The following is a 21,420-nucleotide window of genomic DNA, read 5'->3' as shown; positions in this document are numbered from 1 at the left end:
TGAATGAATAGAGTATCTTGACTAGCAATTAGTTTCTGTGCCCAAGTACCATCAGTGCAAAATTGATGAGCAAGGTAACCTTTGGCTGCACTTTAGCAAGTTCTTCATTAGTTTCTGGCTTTTCTTTTCAAATACTTTATTTCTTCATAGACACGCTGAGAAAAAATGATCCATCCTTCTTGCACTACCAATGTAAGCCACAGTAAAACTCTACTGTGCTATCACCATATATTCTTCTAGCAAGAAATGGCACATTTTTCCCAGGCATGCCTTCAAATGAGGGAAGAAAAAGGAGGAAAAAGTTTTCTTTTCTTTCCTTTTTTTTTTTTTTTCCACAGATTAGAAAACCAAACCACTCACAGATTGAATAACTGAAGGTCACCCTGAAGGTCGATGGTTTTGAATTGAATCAGTTTGAATAGAAATCAGTAACAAACTTATTTGTGCCTTTGAAAATTTCCTGTTACATGCCTAGAGGTAGAGGAGGGATATGCAGGATCCTGGGGGGAAAAAATGGTGAGACAATTAGAGCTGTCAGATAAGGCTAGGTAGGCTATGATATTATTCATTGCTAGACTGCTCCAGTCTGTAATTGGTTGAGAGGCCTCCTTTGAACATTTGTCTGACATTAGTGCTACTCAAGGCACTGAAGTGTAAGTGCTCATCGATGGGAACGTACATGCCCTGTTTGTTAATGTTCTGCACAAGAGAATTATCTGGGAGAACTGGGAATGTTATAGATCTGTCATTCGTATACTAGCTAGAATTTAATTTAAGCTTTACTTCAGACATTTCTTTTCCACATATTTTCTTCCTCATTTCGTTTCTGTTGTATCATGTATCTCTATTTCTCATAGATTTGTGCTGCTGAGCCAAATGATAATGACAAACGCTGCAAAGGAATGCAATGTTTTTTGGCATTATTGCACTACCTGCAGCACCACTTTGAAATAAAATGTCACATTTCAAGGTATGATTGAGTGACTTATCAGTTACTGAAGTCCTCTAAAGGAGTGGGTCTGATATATTTCCTTAATTCCTTCAGGAAAGGCAGGTTGTAGGCAATCAACAACCGAACATTGGAGGAAGCAGAGATGCAGGATTAAGAGAGGGTCACAGTGCATGGGGTCATGGAGAGGCAGCCAACAGAACTGCAACAAGGTGGGGTGCAAGGAAAAGCAGCATCCACAAGATGTGTCTCGCCCAGTTAACATCTAGAATGAGTTTTAAGAAGTATAAAACTTACTGGTCAACTGGAACCTACAAATAAATACATCTGCTGGGCTATACTGGGCTGCATAGGACATCTTCTGATATTTAGGATCAAGACTGTGTAAGTGTTTAGCACATATTTGTAGCTTTACTTCAAAAGCCGGGTTTTAACATTCTTTTCAGTCTTTACTCTATAATTTTCTGCCCTCCACTCAAAAACAGCCTCAGAGAAAAAGTATGATTATATAGTAGCAGTATATTTTGAATTGTCTTCTGCTCTTGGACTCATACCAGCAGTAAAATGTACTCCGGGAGGAGAGCTGAGGAGTGCTTAATTAGAGAAAGAATGTATGACCGCTCTCTGAAAATGGGCATCTGATCTAGCCTTGGCACTGTCAGAATAATGCTGTATCAAACGGCGCTCTGCATAGCAAATCTCTGAGGTGAACTCATTATACTGCCAACAGCAGAAGTTGCCATCTTCTCAGAGAGATCAGGCATGACCAGCAGAAACAGATGCAATTTTAGTTAAATTAAAGCATGGGGCACTACTCAAATGAAAAAAAATAAGACTACATAAAACGTTACTTTCTTATTCGTTTGATCTGCTCCACACATGTACCAAAACTGCAGTTGTTGCTTTTAGTGATAAAAATAAAATGGAAGCTTACTTTGCTCCAGTGGAATGACAGAAATAGAAAATACAGAACCCTGCAATGCCATCTTTATAATCCTTTTTCAGAAGGGAAATGTACTTTAAACATTTTTTTTTTTTCTAAATTGAATTTTTAAAGATCCTTAGGAATAAAGAAAGGCATACATAAAAATATTTTTCCCTGGAAACCTATGTATAAAGAGAATGAAAGAATAAGCAATGCCTGCTCAGGGATCAGCTATTTTCATATATGTTTAACAGAGAAAAAATACTAAAGGAGGGAAACAATTTCCTATAACCTTGGCATCTCCTGGACTTTATGGGAAAGTCCTTCAGCATGGGGTGACAGAAGGATTCAGGTTGGAAGGGGCCTCAGGAGGTCTCTGGCCAAAACTTCTGCTCAAAGCAGGGTAAGACATAAGCTCAGACCAGTTTATCCAGTCTGGTCTTGAAAAACTCTAACCTCTGTGGGCAATGTATTACAACATCTGAATGTCCTAAGTGAAAACATTTTTCCTTATATCCAGCCTGAATCGCTCTTGCTTCAGTTCATGGCTTTTGCTTCCCATCCTCCCACCACACATATTGCAAAGGGACTAGCTCCCCAAACCAAACACGGTATTCTAGATGCAGTCTAATGACTTTCAACAAGTAAAAGGGGGTAATCCCATCTGTCAATCTATTGTGCTTATTTTAATACAGGTCAGGATGCTCCTCGCCTGTTTTGTTGCCAGGGCACCCAGCTGGCTCATGTTCAGCTGCAGTCTACCAGGATCCCCAGGCTCTTTTGAGCAGAACTGCTACCAGACAGTCAGAGCCCAAACCGCATTACTGCAAAAGGTTATTCCTCCCCAAACATGGACTTTGCCTTTGTCCTTGTTGAATTTCATAAGGTTCCTGTTGGCCCAGCCCTCAGCCCATCTTGGCCCCTATGAATGGTGGCCCTACCTCGCAGCATATCAACTGTTCCCCACCCATTTTGTACCCTTTACAAACTTGATGAGTTTGCATTCCACCGTCTCCTCTAGGTCACTTATAAAAGATGTTGAACATGACATATCCCATTTTAGTCCCCTTTGTCTATTAGTGGCCTTCATTCAGACTACAACCCTTTAATTATTAATCCCTAGGTTTGATCATCCAACCAGATGGACATGTACTCATGGTGATGCAGACAGATGCAATTACTTGGAAGTATCTTCCAAGGCTTTAGTTACTTGAAAATCCAACCGGCATGGCAACATGCAAAAGGGAGGACATTTCAAGGCAATTTAATTTGGAACGATCCAGACTTAACTTCCCATTAAAATAAATGAATAAAAAAGTAATAAAATAAAACTTAAAAGCTAACCAGATCTCCTAGAATGAACTTCCAGAAAAATGTCCAAGAGCATCCCAAAACAAGCATAGCATTATCTTACAGATAGAATACTTACATCACTTCTAGTCTAGCCATTCTGGAGTCGTTTCCTCCAAAAGAAATGACTTCACAAGTGTAGTCCCCAATGTCACCTGACCACGTCTGGCTGATGAGAAGGGTTCCATCTTTCTCTACTGTGATCCTGGAACTGCTGGATGGATTTATTATGACACTGTCCTTCTTCCAAACGTACCTGAGTGTTACAACGTTTTTGTCAGTAGTTACTCAAAAGAACTTCAAAACAGATTTATCTGAATTATGCAAGGAGATACCAGCTTCCATAAACATATATTTAAAATGTCAGGCCTCTGTGGATACTTTCAGGAACAATGCCTGTTATAAATTTTAGTTTTAGATCAGTGATTAGAATGAGTAATGTAATTACATCCAAGATACTATTTTATAATACTTTGTATTTTGTATGGAAAAGATGTACTCATAAACATTCAAGTTTGCAAGTCCACCTTCACCAACAGTTTAAGTTGTAGGTAACAGCTGAGGTGTTGGCCCAGCTCTGCTAAGACTGTAATAACCTTACACTGCCAGAATCAGTAACATCTTAAACTATTATGGCAAAGTTCACTAGAGCTCATCTGTTAAAACAAATACATACCAACACGTCACAGATCTGTGTATAGTCCATGGTCTTACAGTTAAGGATCTCTACAGAACACTTTTACATCTGTATTGCTCTTTCTGAAGTTCTTTCTGCAGTTGGCCCTTCCTGGCTTCTTTCAAGCTGTCCCTTGCATTTTCTTTAATTTGTGCTGCTTTCAGACTACATAAATTTTCATGGTAAATTTATTTTAAAATGTTGAGCTTCCTCTAAGTGCTCTAGTGCAAATGTTAATAGTTCAGACAAGTTCTGTTTTCCTTTACGCAGTAAAAGCAGAATATAACCCCTAGTTATTGAGTTGTTTCCAAGAACATAGGCATCTCACATTGCTTTCATACACCCCAACGTAAACACTTCTGAAATCCTATTCCTTCTCTTTGGCTTTTACTCTCATTAAGTATCAGCTTCTGACAAGTTGCTTTTATTGATAGTGTATTAACCTTGACAGTAAAATCATGGAAGGCTATATTGAAGTCATGAAGTGGAACATAGCTCATTGTAAATAATACACAAGGCTGAAAAGGAAGATAGGATTTATATGAATAATGATACAGTGTACAACCTTACAATGCAGTAATAAGGGGTCTGGTGTTGAAATCTGAGGTCCTGGAACTTTTCACCTAATGCTATTCTTATAGCTTATAAAATTAAGCTCAGATAAACCACACAAACAAGAACTGACACCACCAACCTGATTGAAATTCTAGGATCATGAGTTGCGTCACATCGCAGAGTGGCTGTAGTTCCTTTGATCACAGTGCTATCCTCAGGGGGGTGAACAATGAAAGTCCGATCTGAAAGGAACACAAGCCATAGTTCAGGTGAAATTACAGCATTTTGACTTGGATATTCACTCAGGGAGCAGGCAACTGAACATTTGTCATTCAAAGCAAGCAGGCCATTCCTCTTCAAGTCTTTGCCGTGAAGCCTCCCCTGCCTCTAATGTCATTGTGTCAAGAAGAGGTTGTACACCGTGGGGTGCAGAGAGGCAAAAGCAGCAGAAGGCATGAGTCTGAGCCAGCAGTGCTCTGAGCAGGAAGAGTGCTAAAGCTGTACTAACTCTCACTTGTCTTTGTGGTAAGTGTCTAAGGCAACTCCCTAAAGTCACAAGGCAGCAAGTATGTTTATAATGCGTTACGAATGAATCAAAACAACACAGATTTAGTTGGGAAACAAGTCACGCTATTGGAGTGGAGAAAACAAAAACAAAGAAAATCTCTGCAAAAAAAACAGATGCTAGAAAAATACCCAGAAAGAGGAAAACTTGAATGGCACACTATAAAGAGGTTAAGGGAGGAGGAGTTTCTGATAGTCTGAATTTTTCACGTAAGAAAGATATGTTGTTTACTCAAATGTTTCAAAACATCTTTATTCAAGCACCTCCTGGAGACCCAGGACACAATAATTGCTGTAACTACAGCAACCTGATCAGGTGTGAAAGATCTCTATTATGCTTAGCACACAGTAGTAGCAGCAGATAGCATCATCTGAAGCAGGTAGTCAACCAAGATGAATATAGAAGATATGTGGATAATGTTAATCAGCCCCAAATCCCTACAGAGATGATCAGCATCTACTGAGATCTCATAGATGAAATCATCAGCAAAACCAAAGGCTATACCTCATAGCATGGATTTTTTGGCATTATTCCTGATGTGCCTATCCATGCCTTCCAGCTTTACAAGGGTGCTGTTGCTACATAACTGCTAGGCTGAAGTCACTTTTTCCCCCCCTTCAATGCAGTACATTGAACAGGAGCTGTCTTTAATGCATATTAGAACCAGTCCCTTGAGAATTAATAGGAAGGATCTCTTTTACTTGATCCATGCACCTGGATGTCAATCAGTTTATAACATCCGCATAAATCTACTGACTTTATATTGTCATTGAGGTATAAATATGATAGTCATATGACACAAGAACATTAGGTTTACTGCCAGCACTGCTTTCACGTATTGCCAAGTTCAAAAGGCAAAATGTTGCTGATGTAATTTGTACTTTTTTGGCATTAACAGATGTCAAATACATACTGCACATCAGCAGCATAATCAGTCTCACAGTTACAGTTCAAGTATAGGAGAAGAGCGAGAGCCACAATACTTTTGTATTTATCATCTTCATTGTTTTTAATTACTCTTAGCCCCAGCTCAGGGATTATTATTTCCCATCATTACTAGCAGAAAAACACATTGCACTTTAACTCTTCAGCTGCTGGTTTGGATCAGTCACACAGAACTTGTATTTCACCTTGCACTTAGGCGTAACAAAGGTAAAACTAATGAATCTGGTTTCTTACCAGAGAGATAAAGAGATAATAGAGATCAAGGGCAAACAATAAAAGATGGAATTTCATGGGCTGCCATGCCATTTTATGGCTGTGCCATGCCAATCTGTAGTATGAGACAGTAGCAGAAGTCTGCTGTACTTTGCTTTGGCTTCCAACAATGCCCAGCATCACAAAGAAATACAGTTATAAGAAACAGCACATCTACTGAACCTGTGGCCACAGCCTTAGTAACACCATAAGCTGTTCTATACTGCCCGCAGACTCCTGGAGGCAGAAAGAAACTGCAAGTAGCCTAATCTGCAAGTTAAAAGGGCTGACTGGCAATGCAGGCCAAGGCAAGATTCACCAATGAAAAACCTGAGTAAAACTGAAACTATCATTTAGATGCTCTATTTAAACACACTTTCTTTCACAACCTGTATCAGATCATATACATGATTTTACAAACAAAAAGAGTACTTGTGATAGGTTTCCTACAATAAATACAGTATTACTATTAAATTGTACAAGTATCCCTATTAACTAGAAAAGCATAATTGTGAAAATTTCCTGCGCATACACCAAAAACTGGTTAGTACTTGATTAAAGTTAGACTTTAAACAAAGCATTGTCCTTACTCCACACTGTCAGCGTCACAAAAGCATTCAGAGATCCCTCAGAGTTGACTGCAAAGCAAGTATAATTGCCAGCATCGTGAAGGAAAACCGGTGTTATCTGGAGCCCTCCAGATTCAAGAAGAATGAACCGAGGAATCTGAACTGAGCCACTGGCTAAGATCTGGTTTCCTGAAACACAGAAGGGAAAAACAGCATGATTACTGTCACGTAGACTGCTTGGATTAAGTACTGTAAATTCTAGCTCTTCCAAAACACTGTGATAACCCATCCAGGTCACTGGCTCACAGCAGGATCACCACAAACCCTCTGCTCACAAAACTAAAGAAATAAAGATATGTTAAATGGATCTACAAACCCTTAGGAACAGGAATGGACAAGAAAACAAGGATTACAGCTGTTCCATGACAAGATAGTAACTGGCTACCTTTCTTCCAGGATATGGCGGGTTTTGGAGCCCCTGAAACTTCACAGGTCAGCACTGCAGTCATCCCCTCAGTAACAGTGGTATCCTCTGGAGGCTGTATAAATGCTGGCTTAATGTCTAGAATGAAAAATTTAAAAAACTCAATGGATCAGCTATCAGAGAGATCCCTTACCTATTATCATGGACTGCTTTAAATCCACTTTTATAGAGCTGATCATGGAAAAGGACATGACAATAATACATGAAAACCTCTCAGCAGTGACTGTAACCTTTCATTATTCACCTCCTAGGAATTATCTAATTCAGTTTATTACCTACCTGGAAAATAAAAATCTATCAGTGTGTACACGTGTACAAGTAAGATGGCTTACAGATAAAGGCAGATAAAGCTCAAAATGAGTGTTTGGGGGGAAGTTGGGAAATCTAGATAAACAAAACTATTTTCTTTCATCTTCATAACAGAGTTCTTTAAGATGAAAAGCAACTTGAGAAAGGCATTAACTTTGAAACTTAAATGTCAGCCAAAAGAATTTAGAACCTGAGTCTCATCCAAGACATTTTCCAAGTTTTTTTCTCTCTTATTTTCCCCCAGTTGCATTTTACTACATTTTTTGCTGCAGTTTCCTAGATATATATTGAACTGGGGCTGATGTAGTTTCTGAAGGCTGCAGAAATTCTGGTCAGTATGTGTAAACTACTCTTGGGCTAAAAATCAGCCTCCTGAAGAGGCGTTAAAATATTATGGATATGCCTGTTAATAATTGCTTTTAAAAGAGACTACTAGGACTTGTAATTCTTCCATAGAGAAGAATGTATGTCATTAACAAATTACTTAGTCAGACTTTTTGGCCAAAAAACAAAAAAGACATTTAACTTGAATTTACTTTGTTTTTCCTGCTAAATGTAGTTGTAGACAAAGGGCAGAGAAAATGATACCATGCACAATCATGGAGCAATAGCTCCAATTCAGAACAGAATCACACGATAGGAGTACTGAATAATTTAAGTATAAAGGAGAACAGAAAATATTTTACAATTAACCTTTCTTTTTCTTGTCTTAGTTTTCATTTTTTCAGCGTGAAATAAGAGAGCTCACCTCAAGCCCCTAATGTCAAAGATAGATTTTTTACAGGCTTCAGCAAATTGTGTTCAGACCATACAGGGAATCTGGGGGCATCTTACAGACAGGACAGCTACACTTTATAAAAAATGAAGGTTCTGGGAGCCGAACTACACAGGCGCAGAGAAATCTGATGGATGTAGGCTCAACAGAAATGACAACACAGCTCATCAATCTCTATCACAGCTCCTTACTCACTAGTTACATCCAGGTAGGTGTACGTCTGTATCTCCCCGCCTTTATTACTAGCAAAACACTGGAAGATTCCAGCATCCTGAGGATGCAGAGCCTGGATCCGCAGCCCGCCACTCAGCAGGACTTTGTAGCGTGGGTTTTGCAGCTTGCTGAGAGGAACAGAGTCCTTATACCAGACGAGGGAGGGAATGGGAACTCCTATTAAAAAAAAAAAATTGCTATTAGTCTTTGCACAACATGCTTTAGATAGTGGAAACACACAACGCTCTTATGGTCATATCCCTGGTATCACTTCCTTCTACACTACTTATATTTCTACAAGCTGCTTTTGATAAATGGGAGGCTGCATCTTACATTATCAATGGTAATAATACACTGCAGAACATGTGGGAATAAAACCAGCAAACAGTGAAAGAGGGAATGTTGAGAAAACATGTTATCAAATTACTTCCTTCACCCAATCATATTTCATGCTACTACAAAATAAGATTTATAGCAATTTCACATTGAAAGCCAGAATCAGGCTACTTAAACAGCAGCAGTGTGGCAATGCAGCAAGTCTGTAAGACTGTTCCATCCCAAATAAGATTTTTCTGTGCTACTGTAGCTAAGATGTCAAAATAAAAAGGAAATGGCAAATTACACACAAGCAATGAAGTGCTCACATGACTGTACTCGAGTTCTAATTCGGCAGCTTAGTTTGAGTTAATGTGCAAGCAGCATGTTGCCACAATGAGATAACTTTAAATTATTATTTTTATTCACTTTCAAGCTTCACCTGTTATTTGAAGAATACAGACATTAGGAGAAAAAAAAATAAAACTGCCCTAAACATAACTTACAATCCCATTTCCTTTTTTTTTTCCTTCATGTGCATAAACACTGACACACTTATTTCAGTTTTGCTGCAGCCATTTCCCAGTCAGCAGCAATGAAGCAGCTGTAAATTCAATATTTACAAACAGTGTAGGATTCTTTCCTTCAGGAGATGTCAGGGGCCTAGAACAGCTGTATACAAATGTTCCTATCACACTCCTCCTATCAGAAACTGTTTTGCCTTTAAATCCCAGAAATCCCCAACTGATCAAATGCTAAGAGCCCTTGAGAGAGAACTGAAGTGAAGCAGATATTTTATTATGTGATTGGATAATCATAGGATCAGAAGGGTATCAAACTGATTTAAGTTACCTCAGCCCAAAACATAACATTATTTTCGTAATCAGTACCTTTTTCTCAAAAAGTATCACTTAAAACCTGGGTGCTTCACATCCCCTTGCTGCATGCATCACACTGGAACCACAGAGTTAAACTCACAGGTGAATGAAGTTTGCCCAAGCAGAAAAATACTGAGTAACACAGAAGCATTAAGGAAGGGATGTCACTGATGAATTGAGCATGTGCCGACCATGAATTTCTTTGTAATGCTGGCAATGACTTAAGATCCTCCTAGGGAAAGCACTACGGAGGATCCATATTATCATTTAAAAATCCCAAAGTTAAATACTGCTGTATTCTACTTCCATTCATATCTCCTTTCAATATACGTATTCTCTTGCTACAGACAAAAGCTGTACTAACTCTCAGAAAAAATGTACAAACAATGTAAGGAATGATTGAAAAACAACATTCAATTGCTGCTGTTATTTTTATAAACATGTATCATTTACTACAATCACATCTGATGCTTTTGTTCTGCTGATAAAATAAAATGTACTCATAATCTAGGAGGTAATCATCTCAGAAGAAATCCACTATGTAGAGTGCATTGTCTGATAAAGAATAGATGCAGTGTAGTATCTTGCAATAGACATAATTTAAACTTCCCACAACAGCCCATATACAGAATTAGCGTAAACCTCAATGTTCAGAACTCTCGGTGAGAGTGCTATTCATCTCTTGAAAATCCTCCTGGGCAAATACAAATTATCACCGAGTAATGAAGAAACAGATGATGCAAAATGGAATAGTTCTCCTGATGCAGAGAAGCCTGGAAATGATTTCAAGTTTAAATAATAGCAAGTCCATTTTCCCACACATTAGACTCGATGGGCACCTAGGAAATAACGAAATCCTGCATTCGATACACTCAAACCTTTAACACTGGTGTCATTCCATAAATCCCATTCTACTAACAGTATTAGCAAACCTTCTAATCCTCCAATCACTGTGAGATACACCTTCCTATCACCACCTCAGCTGACAAACTGAATATTACCATCTCTATTTTTCTACATTTCAGTTATGGATATCTTCCTCTACTCAAAGTTATGAGTCTGAATAATAGGATCTTATCTAGGCATTCTGATGCCTGTCAGCAGCATTCATTTGGGCTTTAGTGATCTTCCCAGAGAGATTTGTCTTCCAAGTTCTACACATTTTCTTTTATCATTTTGCTACCTCTTTAGCTATAAAAATGGTTAAAAACAGCTTCCTTTCTTCTCTGCTTCTCCTACAGCACAGTCTTTCCTCCCTGCCACCCTCCATGGAATTTTGCTTCTTTTCCTCTCTAAAAATTCAGCTGAAAAAAAAAAATAATAAGAAGAAAACATTTTAAAGACATTTTGGACTATGCCCTTCCCAGCAGTACCATTTTGTTTGAGAGATTACAGAGCAGCCTAAAAGACCAGTAATATTAAGTAAAACAAGCTTAATTCTCAGCATGTATATAAAGTGCACTTCATTGTTTCAAAGACAGGCTGACAAATCAATCCAGTATTGTGGAGGAGAAGGGAAAGCAGGAGACTGAGTCTCTGGTCCTGGCTTTTCCACTTTCTCTGTAACCTTGGGCAAATGATTTATGCAATCTGAGGCTCAGTTTCCCCATCTGTGAAACAGATGCTTGACTCTTTGCCAAATTTAACTTATTTAAGAACCTGGATAACAGACTCTCAATATTCACTGTGTCATTTTTGTTATTTATTTTTATAGCTTTCTCTAGCTCCCGGTGGACTACTGGGGAGTCCCAAAAGCATCTTTCCACCTACTTGTCTAAACAGGTAGAACTAAAGTCCAATTAACTGCGCTCCCCAGACACTACCACCGCTGCCTGCAGCCCTAAACTTTCTATAAGCAAATAAAGAAAAAGCATTTAAAGGAAACCCATTGAAAATGCACACAGCACCAGCAACTGCTGAAAGATATACAGAAGAGCACAGTTACTGTTCAGTCTGATACATTGAAACTCCATTACAGGGAAGTATAAAGCTAGTCTGTGCAAGTTGCAATTTTATTTACAGTTAATCTCTCCTTATACTGTGAAATTAATCTGTCTCTCACACATTCAAAGTGCACAAAGCCTGAGCAAATGGGCTTTGTGCACAGAACTTGATGGGGCTGGGGAAATCCAATCTGTCTTCCTATTTGCAGTGAAGGTGCAGGGCAGCTTTGTGGTTCCCCTCGTGCTTTATTCCAGCTCCTAGCTTGCAGCAGAGAGACAGCAACCTTCATTTACCCTCTTTTTAAAGGCTGGTGATTGCTAGGTCTGTGTAATAATGGATTAGAAGGCCTCTATGTTTAATACTGTATATAAGAGCAAGTACCTGCCCCTCACAAGTCTGGGTTACAGACACTCAGTAAAATAATCCACGTGAAGATAGGTTTTCCATGCTCCTGCACTGCATTCTTCAACAAATCAGACATGCACTAGAAGAGTTCAGCAGAAATAAATTATTTGGTCTAGTCATGGTTCCCATATCTCCAATAAGACCTCATCTCGTGAGTATGATTATGAATTCCCTATTAATCCCCTTGGAAGCTAAACTGCTCGAAGGAAGAGTTAGGATAGAAGTTAGAGTTTAAAAGTCAACCTCTTCTCTTCCTGACTCCTCTAGGATTTCTTTACTAATACACAAAAAACATCTGAGACAGCAGATTATTTTTTCAGTAACAGCAGCGAGACAGTTCAGAGATTTGTCAAATAGCATCATAGGATTGAAACATTTTCCAAAAATCTCAGAATGTTTTTAAAAATTCAATTTTTCTAATGACCTAACACTTAAATTCTGTTACCTAAAAATCTCTGATAAAAAAAAAAAGCCTATATGTTTGCAATTGCACATGCTAAAACAAAAAGTTGGTGGTACATGGCCAGAATAAAGATCTATCTAGTCACATTTCCTCCCTTTGAAATTGTCTTGCCCTTGCTGCTCAGGCACAAAGCACAAGAACAGCCCAATGACAGAACACTATTTACAACTTCTCAACTCCATTAATCTGTGCTTTAGCCATTTCCTGAGCTACGTGTTGCATACACACAGCTGTGTTTAATAGTTCATACAGGATTCTTCTTCCATAAATATGCTTAATATTGTTTTTTCTAAATAATATAATCTGTATTTCTGATCTTAACTGCCTGGGCCCATGACATCCATATTTTTATGTTTTCTAAAAAAAGTACTACCTTTGTTTCTTTACAATTCCTACCTGAAAACTTATTTTGGTGCCTCTTCTGCTTCTTGCACTAAGCAATACAGAATCATCTATTCACCTTTCTACATGGCAACAGCCCTTGGGTCATCTCTTTCACAAAGTGTTCCACTCAGTTTAATTTTTCAGTATTCAAAAATCATGGTAGACCTCTAATTATAATAAATCCTACTTTTTGGTACATTTTCTAGTTTTCCTATATCCCTTTCTATGGTAGAACAATTAGAATAGTGAAAGGTTTTGAGATGGGGGTGTCAAGCATTTATACAGTGGCATTCTTTTATTTATTCTATTCCTTTCTACCCACTACCTAGCATTTTGAACCACTGCTTGGCATGGAACTGAGGTTTTCAGAAGACATGGCTTTTCTGCAAAGTAATAGGTAATTTCATCTCTGTCAATAATTTCATGTGCCAGTTTACTGTCCAGTCAGTTCAAATCATCAAAACCCTCTGACTCTTCAGTGGTTATTTTTAATCTTGATTATCTTGAATAATTTTATATAATCAGCAAATATTATCACCTTACCATTCATCCTCTTTTCCAGGGCATTTACAAGTACACTCCACATCACAGACTCCTGGGGAACTCCACTGACAGCAGGTCCCAGCTTTGAGAACTGAGGATTTGTTCTCTTTAAAAAGCTATTAATTCACAACAAGACCTTGTCTCTTATAACCTGATAGCTTCGTTTCTACAAGAGCCTTTGGTAAGAGACCTCATCAAAGGCTTTTGAAATTCCAAATCAACCACAGCATCCTCACACACGCTTGCTGATTGTGCTAACATGTTTGCTAAGCTTCTCTCTAGAAAAGCACCGTTGACTCTTCCCTACATGAAGCAAAAAGTACTGAAATCATGATGCAAATAAAATCAATGTGAAAGAAAGAATACCTGTATTGGCTCTGATCTGAAGAATGAACCCATCCAAATAAGCCATACGTTTTACCTAAGGATCTCAAGGCATTTTTATGTGTACTGCCTGTTAAACTTAGTGTCAGGGAAACTGAGACATCAAAAAGTTAAGCAGCTTGCCAAAGTCATGCAGTAATTCCGTGACAGAGTCAAACCTTCTCTAATCACAACACTATGACGTCTCCTGTCTTTCTGGAGTGCTAAAATAGGATGTGTATCCATTTCTCTTGAAATAAATCTTAAACAGCAGTTTATCTTGGGTGGAATTCTAAACATCTGAAGGCTTTTATGCAATTAAGACACCTGTCAATTAAAACCTGCCTGTAAGAGTGTTCTGAAGGAAAACTATTAACTACACTTAAAAGTCAGAGCTACTGACAGCAGATATAGAAGTTCCGTAATTTTTTAGAAAAGAGGGCATTTGAATTGTTGAAAATATTGACTGTTTGCATTTCAAATCATGGGTTCTGAAACCATAGTCTTACCTCAGCTAATTTATTGGCTCAATACACTAATGTTTGCTATGAAGCAATTTATGGCAGATTTTCCAAAGGCAAATGCCCCCCCCCCCCCCTTTGTACCTGGATCTGGCAGAGTTAGCAATAACGCACAGACCTCAAGACATTAAAAGCTGACAAAAGATGCATTCTTTGGAACAGGATATCCATCTACCTGTCATCCGAGGTACAATACTTCTGCACACTCACCCATCGCTTGGCACAAGATGTCCACATCTTTCTCCACTTCAGCCAAAATCACGCTCTCAGGTTCAGCAGTAAAATATGGTGGTTCTTCAAAACAGAGAAAACAAAGAGAAGTAAACAAAGAAACCCACAGCAAAATGAAAAATAGGTATTGATTAAAGACATTCATATGATGTCTCCATAGACATTGTATTTAATGTGCTGTATTATGAACTGTCTAGCTTGTCTAAGTTTGTCTCTACTTGGAGGCTTTTTTTTTTTTTTTTTGGTAGTAAAAGCATCATAAAAAAGCCAACAAATTTTTGCTTTGCTGAGTATGAATTCAAAAGACTTGAGTCAATGTTCAGTAAGATTTAGCATTTTGCACTGCAAATTAATACTCAGAGCATGGGCTACTTTTCATTTTATAGGTCTGAATCGTGGAACATTTTAATTCTTCATTCAGAAAGGCCCTCCCGAGAGGTTTATAAAGGTTTATATTTACAACTTAGCATTTTATAGGATAGTTTGCTTCAGTATCTAAACTGAATCCAACCTCATGAAGGCATGAAGCATGTCAAATAAAGTGCCATAGTATGTCAGAAAGCTAACATCAGAGGATAAATGCAGTATAATTAAAAAAATTCTTCTCAACTGTTTTATTTCTTGAAAGCAAACAGATTTAATGCTTTAATTGAAGTTATAGTAATAATCATAAAAAGCCACACTTTATCGTTAGGACTAAAGAAAAGATATTAGACGTTTAATTAAACAAAGACAAGATTCCAGAAACTACAGTATTCTGTCATGTTACTTTCTTTTCTATGCAGCATAAAATTGAGGAGCATCATGTCAAAGTCCCACAGGCATTAAGGTTGCAGTAATTATCATGGTAACTAAAAACTGTCATAGTCTGTTCAATGCAATTATCATTCGAATACTGTTTTTAGAAGCATTTTATTTGATTATAACTAGAATTCTATTGTAGCATACACAAACTCAGTGCTAAGTTTTAGAAAACACAGAAAAGATAAAATAAGTAGCTTGTATGAACAAGTTACTTGTATTTTCATTTCAAAGAATTCAAGGATGTCTGAAAAAATGTAGCAAGCCACAAGGTCATCTTAGCTGATCTCTCAAATCTCTTCCCCAACTGTATGTTAAAACTGGATGTGCAGTTTGTATTATTGATAGGATGTTGGTATGTTCATAAATGAAAATAAAGTCATATTATTTTACTCCACAAATATCTGCTGTATCTCCTGCCACCACCTATAGTATAGCAAGTGTTGCCATCATCATCTCACAGAGTGAAACGCCAGCAGGCACACATCACTAAGCACCAGGACTGGATTGCAGAGCCCTCCCCCCCAGCAGTCCTTCCCGCTAACTACAATAAAATATTTGCTTGAGTGTACAGAACTGGGGCTTCATTTGGGCACCAATGGATATTACCACTCTGTATTAATTCCAAATAAAGTCAATCAATATTAGTCTTCAAAATCCTGCGCTGAGGGGAAGGTGAGGTTGCAAAATAGCTTGGAATATTCATTTACCCAGCAAAACCAATAAAACAAGCTACATGATTTATTATATTCTAATAATATACATGTGTTAACATTATTGATCCTCGCTGCCTAAATATAACGCTATTAATAAACATGCATAAGTTGTGATTTATTGCATATGATCTCATGCATTAATCTAAACAACAAATTGAAAAGCTGAACATTTAATTGAAATTCTCTGACGGCACACAGCGCTTGACATGTTTGATCATCAAAGTTGCCAAGTCCTCTACAATACGACTATGTCCATGTTTAATTATGAATATGCTCTCCCATCTCACTGCCATCCACCAAGCTTTGTCTGAAGTTTCTGCTCTGCTTTGCAGAATTTTAACTTTTCGACTTCTGAGTTTTTAGCTTAGTCTCATTACTTATCTATATGTCTGGACACACAGATCCACATCCATTTGTCCATCTTTGTTAAAACAAAATATGAGTCTTTCCTTCTGTGTCAATTTAATTTGATTGAGAGGAGAGACAGAGGGAAAAGGTGGCCAAACCACCATCCAAAGGAGTAAGACAGCACCAAGACACACACGCCCCTACCTAGACATTCGCTTCTAACTCTGGGCTTCTTCTACAAATTTCTCTTCAGTCAGTGAGGTTCAAGCATATTTTCCTCCTTTCAGGGAAGTCACGGAGTATACCTCTTGCACCCTCCCTTTTTATAAGGCACTCTGACCTTAACAGGCCAAGTTTTAACTTGGCAACCTTCGGCTGCCAGCTCTCAAACGTTCTCCTAGATCAGCAACATATTCACACACCAGTGATAAATCTGAAGATTTATCTTCAGCATGGGCCCGCAGTCCACCTGCAAAGCATTTAATGTGACCTCAAAGATGCCATTAGCGCCAAGACCACTTCTTATGAACTCCTGTTGCACAGTTCCTGCAGTTACACTTGGCATATTTATACAGAGTGTTTTCCCAGTGCCTCCCCCAAAACCTTATCCTACAGTCTGTGCTCCTTCCTTTAAATCCCATACAGGCTGTTATGTTACCTCAAAGAAATTTACTATATTAAGAGATGCTTACGTGAGCTTATCAAGCAATGAATTGCCTGACAAGGAACTTGAAGTCACTGACAACTGTCACTTAGCAAATAGGACTGTGATGTTATAAAAGGAAGATTCACGTTGGCTTTTTTGAAAGCAGCAGAAAGAAGCAGACAAGACAGAAAAAGAGCAGGAGTAGCAGAAAGATGCAATCAAAAGGCCACAAACAGTTCCCAGAGGACTTTCAGGGTGTAGGTATGCCAACAGATATGACTTCCAGTCTTCATCAAGACCAGACCCACTTTTTCCCTTACCCTAAAGCCTGCTGAGCTCAATTCTCACAGCCACTCCAGCAGCTGGAAGCTCTGCTAAATGCTGCAATTGGCATATGAGGGGTAGAGAGGCTGAGGCAACAACTGCATGCAGAGCTCTCAGATGTTATTCTTGTGAGATAAGTGCAGATACAGAAACACTTCCAGAAGCAGTTCCACAATATACTGATTGGTAACTACCTGCCTCTGCTGCCTGGAATTAAAGACAAGCCTGGATGCCAAGACAAGACCAAACTGTAAGGGAATTCTGAGAGATCTAGAATACCTTGTGGACAATAGTGCTGTTGCATCCCAAGTCTAATAGACATGGAAAATTGGTCTTGGTGATTTAAGGCACGAAAGAATCCCAGCAGTACTGCTGGGGGCATACTCTTAGGGCTATGTGTGAAATGAAGCAGTGATTGCCATGCAAGCAGGGCTACTTTTCCACAAGCTGTGTCCCTCATGTTAGCAACACAAATGCTCAAAAGGTCCTTTGCAAGCTCCAGTGTGCTTGCTTACTCTGCTGGGTAGCAAGGGTCTATGGCTTCAACAGAACCCAGGTGTAGATGAAATTAAGGCAAAACAGCTGTAGTTACACGTCATGGACCACTGAGATCTAGGCTCCCCACATTTTAGAAGTGTCTGATACATGATCTGCACATCAGGTGTGTGCCTAAAGGCCTGTAGGCCCAGCATAAATTGCTAGTGAAAAATTCCTGGGATCTGAATTTGGGTGCTACACACCAGCTGGTGAAAAACTGTCAGAAAGAGGCCATAAAAATGCTGCAGTATTTGTAGGGGTCAGATGGCATTCTGAAGGGGTATTCTGGTTGTCTGTATATATGACTCTATTACATATTTATAAGGCTTGGTTTGAATCACACTGCGCAAATTTGAACATTTATTGTTGTAGACAATAATCATGTGATGAAATTTAATGTGTGTGGTGAAATTAGAATGTCTTCCAAACTATATAACATGCCAGACACAAGCCCCCAGACACAGCAGCTTCTAGGAGCGACAGTCATCTGTTGGTACCAGGTCAAACATTTGATTTAAATTATAGAATCACAGTAGTTAGAACAGGGAAGGACCTATTACAAGGAGTTCACCCTGCTGGCACTGCAGCACCCTATGCAATGAGAGGGGGTCACATCTCATATTAGACGATGAAATGGATACTATATTGTTTGGATACTGTTTTGGTGTTTGAGTGATTTTAACTAAAAGGTCAAGAACAAGCAAAGGGGAAAAAGAATATTTGAATATAAATGCATGCTTTTAATAGTTGTCGAAGGTTTCAGGTTTTTTTTTGCACTACAGAAATCATTGAAAAGATAGCCGCTTTGCAAAGCCCCTGGGAGCCTGCAAAATTTGATACTGTTCTAACTTCCCCACGCAGAGTTACATGGTCACTGATTTTAACATTCAAAAGATAGCAGTCAGCATCCATTACATACCCTTCAAGCTGCATTGGAGATGTGTGACCTAATCCTAGATACATACATGAAAGTCAGAAAGAACAGAGAAAGCCCCAGGGGCTCCTCCAAAGCTGAAATTCCTGCATCACTCAAATTCAGGCCTGAATATTTAAGGAGAAAATTGAGCCCTAAACATGGAAGCCTTTCTCTAACATTAGCATAAACTAATTTATTTGGGGAATATCCTATAAAGAAAGTGGAACTGCGAACTTGAGAGCCGCTCGTAGGTTACCAGGTCCCTAACTCCAGACAGCACATCAGACTGCCTGTGCTGGGAGATGAGCCACGTTATATATGCAGGTGTAGCAGATTCCTTGAAGGAGAATTTTTCTTTGCACAAATATCACGTTAAAACAGAAACAGATAAAAAGGTACTCCTTGTTTCTTGCTTTCTGCACTGCATTCTCTCAATCATGGAAAACAATCCTGTTGAAGGAGAGCAACTATTTTAAAAAACAGATACAATTATTACATCTGGGGATCTACGGGGTATGACTAACTCCCCTACTGTTAGCTGCGGTCTGTGCATTGAAAAATCTCGTAACAGCCCAGGAAACACACCTCCTGTCTGCAGAACTGACAGAAAGGGGAATTTCTCATGAAGGTCACAGCCAGAACTGAAGTTCCAAAAAGTCCCCTTGTGGGATAGACTCCATGGGCATTTGGGCCCAACATGCAGGGAGACCTCTGTGGTGCACCACACCAAAAAATTGACAACTCAAGTTTAGACGTGTCCAAAGAGACTTTATATTTTAAGTTTTCCTGAAAACTCTTTTTTTTTTTTTTTTTTATGTGCCATACAGGAGCACAACCATTGTGGCCTTTTCTTAAGCACAACATATGAGCACAAACATCATGGAAAAATTCTTCACTCTGCTTTCAAGACATGGTTTGAAGTGTTTTTAAGTTTCCAAACAAGAACCACAAGAGCTATTGGGTCCAGAGAACTGAGCACAAAGTTTTGAGGTGGCTAGCAGCCAAGGTTGCAAGCTCAGTTCAAATTCACAAACAAGAGCAAGGCACAAAGAAGGCCCTTCTGCATCTCCAGGCTTGCTCCTGGAGAAGTACAGCGAAGGAGGAATACCCCCACGGTTCCTCTCATAGTCCAGCCAGGTGGGCTCTCCATGCTAACATTATAACATTTCAGCTGTATTCCTGAATCCCAGAGCCCTGTGAAGCAGCATCCTTCCCATTTGATGAAAACCAGGGTAGCCTTTAAAAAAGAGAGACACCTATTACACTCCCCTGTCGTCCTATTTTCAGAAAGTCATATACCCAGCTGAGATACAAAGTTCTCTCTTGAAAACACCAAGATGAGAATAACACATCTACTAATACAGGTCTTTTGGGCACAAAACTGCTCCAAAAAGAAGGAAAATGCTTAACTGTGATTCCACTTCATTCCAACAGTCCTTTGGATAGGCCAACAGGGCTTCAACACTCAGTTCTGGGCAATGCTTCATCATACAAAGCCATTCCTTCTCCTTGTTTTCTTCCTCATTTTATTTTGATTTTACTTTCTGACTGCATCTGACTTAAAGAACAGTATAGTTTTCATGTAGTGGAAGGGATTCATTTCTTTTTCTCTTAAGCTCCTAAAATTCATAATTTCCCAAAGAACAATCACTTAAAAAATGATGATTGCAATTTGTCGCTAACAGAACTTGCAGAACCAGAGCAAAAGAATTTAAAATTCGTTCAGTCTCCAAATTGGTTTGCTCATGAGAGGACTCCTTAAATTACTTAATCTTCAAACTGTTAGTGATAAAACAAATGTGCTCTTATCTAATCTGCAACAAATCTTCCCCAAACTGTTACTCTGCCAACTAAGGAACATGCTACCCTTTAAAAATTTATAACAACTGCAGCTAATAAAACCAGAGTTTGGAACCACCTCAGTTTATCTTTGCTGGAACAATATGAAGATGTCAGAAAGCTTTCTGCCACATCCAGAAGAAAATTGCAGTGCAGCACAAGACTACAGGATATTCTTCTTGCTCATGCAGTATTATTCTACTGCATTAGATATTCAGAATTTTTCAAATGCTAGTGTGATTTTAATTTAAAAAACTAAGATGTACTCTCAGAAGTAATACTGTAGGTCACAAATAATAATTTGAACTGAGTGCATGCCTTTGTACTAAGTTCCACTGCCTTTTAATAAAGCTCTTGTCACCATCTGGGTACACACTCAAATTATGTTATTTCCTTTAGTTAGGAAAGTCAAGGACTGATATATTTGTAAAATAAATAACAAAATCCATGATTAACTCAATATCTGTGATAGCTTTGATGCATCTTTTTATTACTACCTCTTTTCCACCTGTTAATAGCAATATTTTTTTCTATCAATCCACAAAAGCTCCTATTACCATACTATTGAGTGTCTCTATTTGATTTACCCAAATCATTTTGAAAACAAACCTCTTCTATTAACACAAATTCATTTTTCTGTTAGTCAAGACCCTTATTTAGTCCATGCTGTATTATTCTG

The 21,420-nt window shown here is 38.6% G+C and overlaps 1 protein-coding gene across 1 annotated transcript in view; it reads right to left on the bottom strand.

Annotated features, from left to right (window-relative positions):
- SDK1 (sidekick cell adhesion molecule 1) overlaps positions 1-21,420 on the bottom strand; it is a 392,668-nt gene that overhangs the window by 132,481 nt on the left and 238,767 nt on the right. The window contains exons 8-13 of the mRNA XM_068699921.1: positions 14,594-14,677; positions 8,550-8,744; positions 7,232-7,348; positions 6,808-6,975; positions 4,595-4,697; positions 3,304-3,480 (exon numbers count right to left, since the gene is read on the bottom strand). Coding sequence (XP_068556022.1) covers positions 3,304-3,480; positions 4,595-4,697; positions 6,808-6,975; positions 7,232-7,348; positions 8,550-8,744; positions 14,594-14,677 — 844 coding nt within the window. The remainder of the gene's footprint in view (positions 1-3,303; positions 3,481-4,594; positions 4,698-6,807; positions 6,976-7,231; positions 7,349-8,549; positions 8,745-14,593; positions 14,678-21,420) is intronic.

Source organism: Anas acuta, chromosome 15, assembly GCF_963932015.1.
Source record: "Anas acuta chromosome 15, bAnaAcu1.1, whole genome shotgun sequence".
NCBI classification, from domain to species: Eukaryota; Metazoa; Chordata; class Aves; order Anseriformes; family Anatidae; genus Anas; species Anas acuta.
Note: the sequence above shows the minus strand (reverse complement) of the source record. Positions and strands in the feature narration are given on the sequence as shown.